Raw genomic sequence first — 11,189 nt, 5'->3', positions numbered from 1 at the left:
TCTACACTTGATTATCTTGCAAGAAATAGAAGGAATCTGGAAAACTTTCGCTGCACTGTTCAGAACCAGGGATTTCGAATGAGTAAAGTAAGTGTTTGAACTCCCTGTGATTTAAGTTCTCCCACTTAGGAATCTGACATTTTCATCTTAGGTGCAGGTCCACTGTGAGAGACATCATCTAAAGAATAATTGGAAAATCCCATTACATGATTTTTTTTCAATCATTTATTTGTATGCTACTGCTTCAAATAAATTTTTGAACACCTGAAAAAATCCATGTTAATATTTGGTACAGTAGCCTTTGTTTGGTTCTCCTGCTGTGGGTCATTGTCGTGTTGGAAGATCCAGCCACAACTCGTCTGCAATGCTCTAAGGGAAGGATGCTGTTCCTCTAAATGTCACAAAACAAAGCTCAGATCATCCTCTCCTTAATACAGTACAGTCACTCTGTCCCATGTGCAGAAAAATACCCCCATAGCATGATACTACCACCCCCATGCTTCACAGTAGGTAAATTTCTCGCTGATGGGTGTTGAAATACTCATTTGAAACACAAGCACACAAATAAAAAGGTATAAAAGAAACGTGCAATTGGATTTCCAGATTTTTAGATGACGTCTCTCACAGTGGACATGCATCTACGATGAAAATCTCAGACCCTCCATAATTTCTAAGTGGGAGAACCTGCAACATCACAGGGTGTTCTAATACTTATATTCTTCACTGTATCACTGAGTGACACTGGTTCTATTTTTGGCTGAAGATGTCCAGGATTGGTGTTAGGTCGGTGAATGGGATTGTTCAATCTATGAATTGTATCAACAACCACAAAATGAACGACTTTGGGAGTATTTCATGCAGGCATCTCAGTGCGTTTACCTGGTTACTCCTCCCTGCGGGCGGTTCAGTCTAATCAACTCACCTGTTCAGCGTCCTACTTAAGTTCCAGGTGTGGTCCAATTTTTTCTTTTTTTTCCCATTTATTTATTTGTTCCTTTCATGAAAATTGATGTTCAAATGTTTACATGTTTCTCTTACATATTGAACATTTTCATGGTTAGAAGGGAGCAGAAGTGAAGAATACAATTCTTATAATTTTCTGCTTCCTTTTAATCATTTCAATCATCTCCTTTCATTTCTGCGAGCTCTGCGACACCACCCCGCCCTCCTCCCCGGCTTCCACCTGTGACCTCCGTTAGGATAGTTTAATACCCAAAGTTTTCCATGGAGATCTTTGTTTTATGTATCTGAACAGAGCCTTATACCAAACTAAAAGAAATGGGGAATAAATCTTTACTGCATTAGTTGTCTGACTGAAATATAATATGAATCAAATAGTCAAAACGAATCGTTACACCCCTAGCATGTTCATCTTGGAAGCCTGAATTGCATATGGAAATTTCAATTGAGAATTGCATATTACTTTAAATAATGGGTGAGAAAAACTTTCATCGCATCGAGTTTTTGTCCTTTGGGGGACAAAAACTTGAGTAAAAAGCATATACTTCATTTTTTTTTAACTCTCCACCATATGCAGCAAATGGATTGGGAGAGATTTGCCAAATCCTTGAAAGCTGCCTCCAAACTCCTTACATGTGTCTCTCTCCAACAAAGGAAGGATCGTCACAAATCCAACAGCATTTCAAAGACTAAGACATAAGAATAAGACAACCTCCTAATTCAATGCAATAAATACAAAAACCATCTTAATGACTGTAGATCTGTTGATTTTATTAACCAAACATTGCACTCATAACGTGCTTTTATACATCAGACAGAGAGCCACAACAGGATTGTCAATGTAAGTGCTAGCATCTAACGGCAAACGGTTAGCCGATTGGTCCTGAGAAGAAATTAGCACAAAAGTTGAAGAACAAGTCATGTTAAATAACCAGAGAACCCTGAAGATTAGATACAATGTGAAAGCTTTTGTGTAGGAAAAACAATTAGCCAATATATACACATTTAATTCATGTGTTTGAAAACACAAAGGTCTAACAATGGAATGTAAGATGTCAAAAATAAATGTTATCATTCAATGGGAGTGTTTCTATCTGGATGGGTTGCAAACACAATCCAAGTCTGTAAAAAGTTGCTTAAAGCCCACTCACATGTGCACAAGTTATTTAGTTGTTCTCTTTATCAAAACTCCAGAGTGGTTGTTGCTTATAAAAATAAAGCATTTTTGCGTTTATAATTATATTCATGAAGATGGACTTACTCGCTCTCTTCTGATCATTTAAATCACAGTCATTGATCAAACCCGGGGCCAGAGGACGAGCTGCTTCACCTCAGTGGGCTTCGGATTTTATCGTTGAATTTGAAAGAACGAAAAATGAAACAAAGGTTTGTTGGTCCCGATCTTTCGAAAAAGATGAGTTTCATTATGCATTACCACTCAAATAGTTTCTTGATTATCATAGGCATAAAGTATTCCACGCACTCCCCAAGACCAGAAACGTACTCTGCAAACACAGGCAGAGAAACACACACTCACTCCACTTTCTCTGGATTAAGACACTAGTTTCAGACAACTAAGGAAGTGCAAACTGTGCAAATGTCTTGGCTAAGCGACAAAGCTGTACCTGATTCCGACATGCCAGCTGCCTAACAGAAGGTCTGCTTTGACCATCCATCCCTGTTGTTTGGCAGGGTGCAGTATTGGAAATGCAGCTGCTGAGCATTAACACTGATCCAAGGTCTGCATTGGTCAAAACTTACAGGTTTCAAAAGGAAGCAACTGTATTTGGGTGGCACTGGTGTGAAAGGGAACGTCTGAAACGCCACCTCTGTTTGAAGACGAGTAGAAAAGCAAAGACAGCGTCTGCGCGCCGCTACGCAGACTGCAGCGCGTGAACTGCTTTAGAGGAGTGATGGAAATGTGCAGGTTTTCAAGCATATCTGCCACATGGACAGCAGTGATTAAAATTTGACATCATGAGCGGAGCACGTGGAAGGACCCTCCTGAGGTTATTTAAACGCAGACTGCAGCTCTTTGAAAGCAGCTCGCCTCTGCTTCTGCTCCTCGGCCTGCTTCTTCTTGGCCTCCTGCTCCTGGCGAATCTCGGACTCGAACCGGTTCGACTCGCTGATGGCCTGAACCTGTGCAGCGAGAGAAGACAGAGCTGTAAGGTGGCGGAAAACATTCAAGAAGGACTGATGTCAACTCCAGTCCTTAAGCTTCAGTCACATGCATTCGTTGTAGCACCCTGTTCGCCACAACCTGTCGCTCGCAGCATCCCCAATAGAAATAAATGTGCATTCATATTTTTGCTCACCCAGCAATCTCTGACCTTACTATTTCATCACAGTTTGCCAACTGAGGTTTGCGCTTTATCTTTGTTACCATATGTTATAGTAAGGACAGTTGAGACTGAGGTTCTATAGATCCACTCCAATGAAGATGGTGTTTTTGGTGTTTCTCAGGCATTTTTCTCCTGATGGAGGACATTCATAAGGAAAATAAGATAAAAAATTGCGTTTCTGAGTATTTCTATGTTCAAATTGTAGTGAATCTGAAGCAGATGAAAAACTGCTGTTTGAAAAAGCTCAAAGTTAAAACTACAATCTGGGCGGGCCACAAGCTTCCTGCTCTGCTCCATTCCAATGCATCGAATATCAGACGAACAGATTCGTGAGCGTCTTTGTTTTCCTCGTCTGAGCTGGAATCTGGATCAGAACTGTAAGGCTGGATAGCTACGATATTGCTGACATTTCTTTTGCAATGGTAATGTTAGCTTGTGAGGGGCTGTAAGCTACCATGAGAGCGTGTTAACAAAGGGATGATGGGAAATGGGTACAGACTTACTTCCACGCCAACAGTCCCACCCACAACTCAAAGGTAAATTTCTAATGAACTACTGCCGCTCTGCAGAAACTATGTCCTAGAAAACGACACAGGTTTTTGATTTGGGCTAAAAACAGCAGAATCATAATTAAAGGACTCTATAATCATGCAAAGTCAACCTGATTGAGCTTTTAAGTGTGTTATAATGTGTATTTTGATTGATTCACACATTTCTGAGTTTTCCTCTAAAAACATGATCTCTGAGCAGCAGCCCCTCCCAATCCACAAAAACGAGTGTGTTCTCACATTGTGACATCACAAAGTGAAAAAACACACACACTTTCTCACCACTAGCTCCAGCTAGTGGTGATCGGCCAAACGCTTTCCTGCTATATAAACAATATGCACACTGGGGCTGCACGATTTGAGGAAAACTTGCAATTTGTGATATCAGTGATCAATATTGCGATAACGATGTAACTTGCGATACATGAACCAATAGCAAAAACCCAAAAACATCATTTCCATTTCACGGCAACAGTTTAATTTAAATAATAGTCAACCCTAGTCTACATGGGAGGCAAGCATCATACATAAAAGGGCTCCATCTGATTGGTCAAATCCATAAATGGGTTTATTAGATTTGTTAAATACTTTAAGCTGCAATAAGATTGTTTTAGCACATTTAATCAATCAATTCATTATTTGTAGAGCACTTATTAAAGGAGAGGCAACCAAAGTGCTGAACATAAAATCAAATGTAAATAAAATCACTGAACAATAATACAAAAAAATAAAATCAAAACAATAAAAGCAATAAAACAATGAAATAATAAAATTAACAAAATTTAAGGTAACCATTTATCGCAATTTTCACCGTCTTTCGCAATATGCGTATAGCACAGCTTGATATGGCGATAACCATAAATTGCCTAAAGCACATTCATCTTTGTAAAGGTTTGGAAGTTGTTGTTTTTTTGTGGGTGAAACACAGACACGCTGTTGAGGCCGACTCTAGGATGAAGTCATGAAATGGAGAAATGTGGAACCTCAGAGATCGAGTCGTCTGACTTCCAGGTTGGAAAATTAACAGCAAAAGTAACTCATATTTCATTAGAATGATGGGTTCTTTAGTGCAATTTAAGGTAATACATTATCAAATACATGGATTTACTTTACTCTGAAAGGCTTGAGAAAAGCATGATGTAGACCCTGACAATATTAAAGTTCAATTTAAGGTTTCAGTTGAAAACCTAATTAAATGCTTTTAGAGAAGTCACATTTCTGACTAAACATGATACTTTGACAGATTAACAACCGATCATTTTATCCCAGTCTGTGCTGGCAGTGCTTGCGTAACCCTTCCCAAAAAAGTAAAAGTTGTTTTTTCAGTTACTAACAAATCCCTTTTGTCATTAAACAAATGTTTCAGTGTTTTTCTCTCTCTTTCTTTCCTTCTTTGACCTAAACCAGTGAAGGAAGACAACCACCTTTCCCAGTGGGATTCTGCTGAGGTTTCTTCCAGTGCCTCCATTGATGGACAGTTATTGAACCAACAATCTCCCGTCTCAGGGCAGGACACTCTTTCACCAGACACTGTAGCCTCCCGCTAAAGTTGACCATCAGGTGCTTGACTTTCTTGGCGTTAGAGCACAATGTTAGTGAGGCACGAGAAAAAAAAAAAACATCCACATGTGAAAGGGTAAAAAAAACAAAAAAACACTGTGGAGGCGCTACTGCTTTTTTCTGTGGTCATGTCAGATCAGAACGCATCTGTGGACAAACATTTACTCTCAGCAGAATCTCTCAACAACAACACCTAATGTACCCCCAACTTGTACTGAGAAGTGTCCATTAGCAGTGGACCACGGGGGTTGACTTCTGACAGAAAATGAACCTGTGCTCATGGTGCCAAAGACAAGCTGGAAACACTCAGAAGAGAAGGGTTCAAACTCCAATTCTTGAGGAGCGAGTTCCTGTGTGCTTTTAGTTTGCCCCTGCCCTTTTAACTGCCAATCAGCTGGTTCAGATGTGTCTAACAAATCAGACAGGGGCAGGGATGGTTGAAGCAGGGCAGTGGCCCTCAAGGACTGAGTTTACACCTCTGCCTTCATTAACACTTCAACACAGGAGCTGCCGCTGGTACCAGGAAATAACGCGCGCTCTTTTGAGTCGCAGTAACTTTTTGGCCGTTTGCACAATTTGACGTAATTCCAGGCGAGAGAAAAGCAGCACAAAGAATTAGCTTCAGCGTTAAAGTCTGTTGGAATTCCGTTATTGGCGTAAAAGGTTGATGACTTACGGTAACTCAAAGAATGTCGACACCAAAGCTCTTGTGTGAAAGGGTAAAAGGGCAACACAGTATCTCTGCCCCTCCCACACTCAGTTTATGGAGGGTCATGCATACATTTCTGCAGTCATGCCTTTAGCTGCAGGTAGAATGGAAGTTCACACCTCAGTTGAACTCGTTTTCTAACCAGTGTCACTGGTTACCAACACGTTGAGACATGAGAGAACAACAGACTATTCAGGAAGGTCCAGCTATGTGAAGAACTCAGCGAAAAGAGTCTTAAAATGGGTTTAGGTCCTGAATGTCCAACTGTAGCTACCCATGTTTACCGAACAACAAAAATCAGCTATCACAACTGCTTTATTGAAGCAAACTTACGCTCAACTTTCACTTCAGGTACAGCGTCCCTGAGCAGGAAATTACAGAAGCAAACATTTCTCTAAATGATGCCATGAAGAAATGACTTCTGCTTTCCTGTTTGTCTTCTAAAACACTGCTGTGGTTGTAGATTATAGGTCACTACAGAGCGTAGGAGGCACAACAAGAGGAATTTTTAACTTAAACTCTATTCATCCATTTCCCAAACCCACTCAAGCCCCTTGAGGGTCACGAGGTTGCTGGAGCTTATCCTGGCTACTGTTGGGTGAAGGTGGGGTGTACCTCGAACAGGTCGCCACTCAATCGTATATTTACACTCATATTCACACCTAGGGATCATTTAGAGTCACCCAATAACCCAGTGCTTCTCAATTATTTTTTGCCAGACCCCCCCTAGGAAAAAGAAAATGTTTAAAACATTGTGCTGATTTTTTTTCTCTAAATGATGGATTGTTTATTAATGATCTCATAAAGTGCAGCTGTTTTCCTGCTGTCTTTCTGTCAAATACTGACACCAACTAAACCACAGGCAGAAAAGAATACATTTATGGAAAATAAAAACACGTCATCAAAATGTCTACAATAGTTCATAAGAATGACATTATTAGCATGAGCTGAGTCATCTAAAGGCACGCCATGATCCTGGTGTTGCGCAATAGGCAGCTCTCAGTGTGCCCCATTCCCCTTTCGTTCACACACACGCCAGCCGTGTGTGACGGGAGTCAGGAGCAGCTGCAGGGACGGCAGTTCACAGTTTCAGGCTGTTACTAACTCTGTGATAGAACAGATAATAGGAAACCAACAGTTGTGCAGATTTTTTTTTCAAGCGCTGAGCCGCTGCCACCCCTGCCTCCCCGGACAAATGCCCGTATGACCTGTGCCTAAAACCGCCACTACTGCGCCCCCCGTACATTACGTACGTGCAAATCATCTTGCAGTTTCTCTAAAACCCATAGAAAAAAGAGCGACAACGACTGCCTATCACTATGTTCTTCTCCCGAACAAACACAGCTGCGCCGCGGGCTTCAGAAGAAGAAAACACTGCAGAGTGGAGTCAGGATGCAGCGGCTCAGTCTGAAGAGCAGTGAAATACACCTGAGTCACTATTTGTCCAACTGTACTTTGTATTTTTTTAATCATCATTTGAAATTTTCTCCTGTTAATCCAATTACTCGGGTGCGGTGGGCGGGGCTAATCTCCGCAATTTGAAGCCTTCTGTTCACATTGATGATTAAAATTATTATTTGTCAGTACAGTACAGAAGTTATCTGTTGAAAAAAAAACGTTTCTAAGTTACTTTTATTGGTGAAACAAATGTTTGAGCCTGTAAAATGGTTTGTTCTTTCTTTTCAATGTTTAACAGAGTATTTAATTGTATATTAATTGTAAAAAAAATAGAGGTTTCTACTTCACGGATTTTGCCTATCACGGGTTCTTTTTGGTACGTAACCCCCGCGAAAAACAAGGGTTTACTGTATAACTCTGTATAGCTCTCTGAATATAACTGTGTCAAAGCAGTGGATCAGGGATAGAGAACGACACAAAAGGGAGACTTTGTTGTGCACAGAGTTTTGACTCAACTCACTTTGGCTTCAAAGAAAGTTTTGGCTCCTTTGACTCCCTCTGTGGAGACGTCGATTTCAGAGAGCCGTGCCAGGACGCTGAGCCCGCTGTCCTCCGCCAGTTCTCCTGCCGCTGCCTTCCTGAAGATCAGCAGGAACTGTGGACCACATCACAGACCATTACATGTGCGGAGAAAAAAAGACCAAGCGTTGAACATCCAAGAAGGTTTGCTGCTTCACCTCTCTAAAGCTGAGCTTGTTGTCCAGGTCCTCATCCACCTCCTTGATCATGTTTTTCAACCCTATGTGGGTTTGTGGTGCCCCAAGCTTCTCCATCATCAGCTTCAGCTCCATCAGGTCAATGTAGTTGTCTTTCCCAGCATCGAACCTGCACCCCAGATGAAAAAGGTTTCTTCCAGCCAAGCTGGTTCATCCCATATGCACAGCTGGCAACTTTTTTTTTCTTCGTTTGTGTTTGCATTTATTTTTAGTCCAATGCTGTCCTTTGCAAAAATTTTGGACCTGTCATCTATAATGTAAAATACTGTTTTAGTCTGCTAGTTTTATTTTTGTTTCAAATCATGTACATCTTATCGCTTTCTTGTCAAAAGCAGAACTGAAAGGCTTAAAAAAATCTTGTTAAGTCTATTGGGAAGCTAAACCTTTATGTCTTTTTCCACTTCAAGTCCCCCTCTGATCATCTTTTGGTCCGTTTTCAAAGCATTCCCAGTGGTCTTTTAATTATGATTATACCCTGTTCACCCAAAATAAAATAAAAATAATAAAACAAACTGTGTTGTTGTCTAGGACATAGAGTCTCCAGAGCGTCTGGAGTTCATTAGAAATTCACCTCTGAGTTGTGGGCAGGACTGCTGGTGCGGAGCTACACCCCCTTCCCCTCGTGTTGCTGAGAGCTCTCTGTTTACTCTTTGTTCAGACGAGGAAAACAAGGACGTTCATGGATCTATTTGTCTGACAGGGGATGATCAGAATGGAGCAGAGCAGGGAGCCTGTGGCCCCACCCAGCGTATTTTCTAGTCTGCTCATGACGATTTGAATAAAGAAATACTCAGAAATGCAGTTTAAGATTAATTTTCTGAACACATGTCATACATCATGATAAAATGCCATGAGTGCACGTTATAAAAACAACATTTTCATCGATCAGAGAGGGTCTTTAAAAAGGCTGTGAACACTAACCTCATTCTTGCTTCAACAAAGCAGTGTAAAATAGCACACTCCTTGATTTATTTCTACAAATGCAGTCATTTTTAGTTATTCATTTACTTTGCAAAATGTTTTTTCATAACAAATATCTGTGTTTTCATAAAAAAAATCCAGATTTTTAAATCAAACACATAAATGCCATTAAAAATTATTTTAATGCATAATTTGAATTTTTTTCCTGAAAAATGTAGATGGTATGTTAAAAATAAAAATAGAAAATCCTATAATATAAATATAAATGTTAAGTCCAATTTGATTAAATTGGGGCTGAAAATATTAAAGTCTTTGAACTGTCAGGATTTACGATGTTTAACTTGTTATCTCTCACGTTTAGTGTGCGATTCTAAGGAAGTGTTTGGTAATTCCTTTTTACTTTTTGTTAAAGTAACATTTATTGTGAGGAACAATATTTATTTGGTAGAAAAACATAGTTGAAAACCGCGTCTTTCGTATATTTTCTGTCTGCGTTTGTATCCATATCTTTGACATTTTGAAAAAATCTGTCTATCTTGTGCTAAAACGGCCGCCATAGTGTGTGATTCTTTAAATCTTCACTTCCGTTTGTCCCTCTTAAATCAAAGAACATTAGTTGACAGAGGCCAATTTGATATTTTTGACGTTTGTTTCTCTCTTTCTGAATTCTGGTAAACAAACCGGAAGTCACCGCTCTGGTTTTTACCTTATTTGGGAAAAAGCACCGTAACGGCGCGCTACTGCTTCCGTGTTCCGTTAATCATTGAAAGTGTCGCGCGCGCCCGTTAGCGGTCGCGCGTGTGTGATGTTCGACGGCGGTGCGATGTGCGCAGACTCGGGCGGGGAGCGGCTCACGTTTTGAACATCTTCTCCATGTCTTTGATCTGCTTCCGGGAGAACTCCTTGAACTCGGTGTAGGGGTTGAAGACCCGCAGGCTGGGCTGCTGCGCGTCCCCGTGCCCCTCGTTCAGCTCCCCCCGCCGCTGCAGCAGCGCGCCCAGCTCCGAATCCGCGTTCGCCACGAGCGGCTTCTCCTCCGAGCCGTCCTGCGGCTCGCCGCCGTCCACGGCTACCGGCTGCTCGGCCCCGTCCTCGATCTGCAGCCGGCGGCTCAGCTTGGAAGACAGCTCGTCCGTGGCCATTTCCAGCTAAATGTAGAAAGGCAGCGTCAATCAATGCACACCTCAGTTCACGCAGGGCAGGTTCACGCACGATCACCTACCTGCCTGCTTCTTATTCCAGTGTGGGAGGATCAAGCTCCAGCCTCCGCGCCTCCTGCTGTCAGCCTGCTGGCTCCGTCACCACACCTTTTAAAATGGCAGGCAGGACCGGCGGCCAGTCTACAGGATCTGACTCACGATGATGATGAGGAGGATGATGATGATGAGTGTCAGCGCGTGGGACTTCCAGCTCCAAATGCAGAAGCTTGGTCCTGGTCACCGGGAGGGGCCGTCATGGGCGAATCAGATCCATAGGGCAATCATATCAATGGTTCCACGTCTAGTTGTAGTTTCAGACGTTCTGCTACTCGTTTGTTTTTAGACCTTTAATATACAAGTATCAGAGTTTTTACACTGTACAAAAAACATTTAGAAATATTTTCTTTGCTAGAAAAGAATTTCTTGTCTAATTAAAGCAATTGCAGAATCATTACATTAAAAAAAGATTTTTTTTTCCATAATTTTCACAATTCATGTTTTGTTTTGTTTTTACCAATCTTTTGATTTGGAAACCAACAAATTACCTCTTTTCCTTTTTTTTTATTATTTAGTTTTTTTGGCCATTAAAGCATTTAATTCAGCCCTCCATTTTTCAAACCTCCTTAACCCTTTAACACCTGAGGTGTCGCCGGAGACGGCTAAATGACAAACGCTCTCTGATTTACCAAAACTCTTTGACCTTTTACCCGATCAACGGGAATCAGCTGATGCTGTCACGGAGAAAAGTGGCTTTGCTTCGTGTTTTTTCTATG

The 11,189-nt window shown here is 41.2% G+C and overlaps 2 protein-coding genes and 1 long non-coding RNA gene across 3 annotated transcripts in view; 1 reads left to right on the top strand and 2 right to left on the bottom strand.

Annotated features, from left to right (window-relative positions):
• LOC105353663 (actin-associated protein FAM107A) overlaps positions 1 to 1,578 on the bottom strand; it is a 23,179-nt gene extending 21,601 nt beyond the window's left edge. Inside the window, exon 1 of the mRNA XM_078950109.1 lies at positions 1 to 1,578. This exon is cut by the window's left edge and continues 505 nt beyond it. The gene's annotated coding sequence lies outside the window, so the exon portion shown is untranslated.
• A 132-nt stretch (positions 1,579 to 1,710) lies between these two features.
• efhd2 (EF-hand domain family, member D2) lies at positions 1,711 to 10,359 on the bottom strand. The gene is made up of 4 exons (XM_023957010.2): positions 10,073 to 10,359; positions 8,258 to 8,405; positions 8,041 to 8,175; positions 1,711 to 3,102 (listed from the first exon to the last, which is right to left on the bottom strand). Exons 1-4 carry the CDS (start codon positions 10,357 to 10,359, stop codon positions 2,971 to 2,973), a joined length of 702 nt encoding a protein of 233 aa, XP_023812778.1. The 3' UTR covers positions 1,711 to 2,970.
• LOC144993995 (uncharacterized) lies at positions 10,232 to 10,881 on the top strand. Its single transcript, XR_013657335.1, has 2 exons — positions 10,232 to 10,371; positions 10,460 to 10,881. It is a non-coding gene; the product is annotated as an uncharacterized LOC144993995 (long non-coding RNA).
• Positions 10,882 to 11,189: the final 308 nt, after the last annotated feature.

Source organism: Oryzias latipes, chromosome 7 (genome assembly GCF_053564925.1).
Source record: "Oryzias latipes strain Hd-rR chromosome 7, Olatipes_Hd-rR_3.1".
NCBI lineage: Eukaryota > Metazoa > Chordata > Actinopteri > Beloniformes > Adrianichthyidae > Oryzias > Oryzias latipes.
Note: the sequence above shows the minus strand (reverse complement) of the source record. Positions and strands in the feature narration are given on the sequence as shown.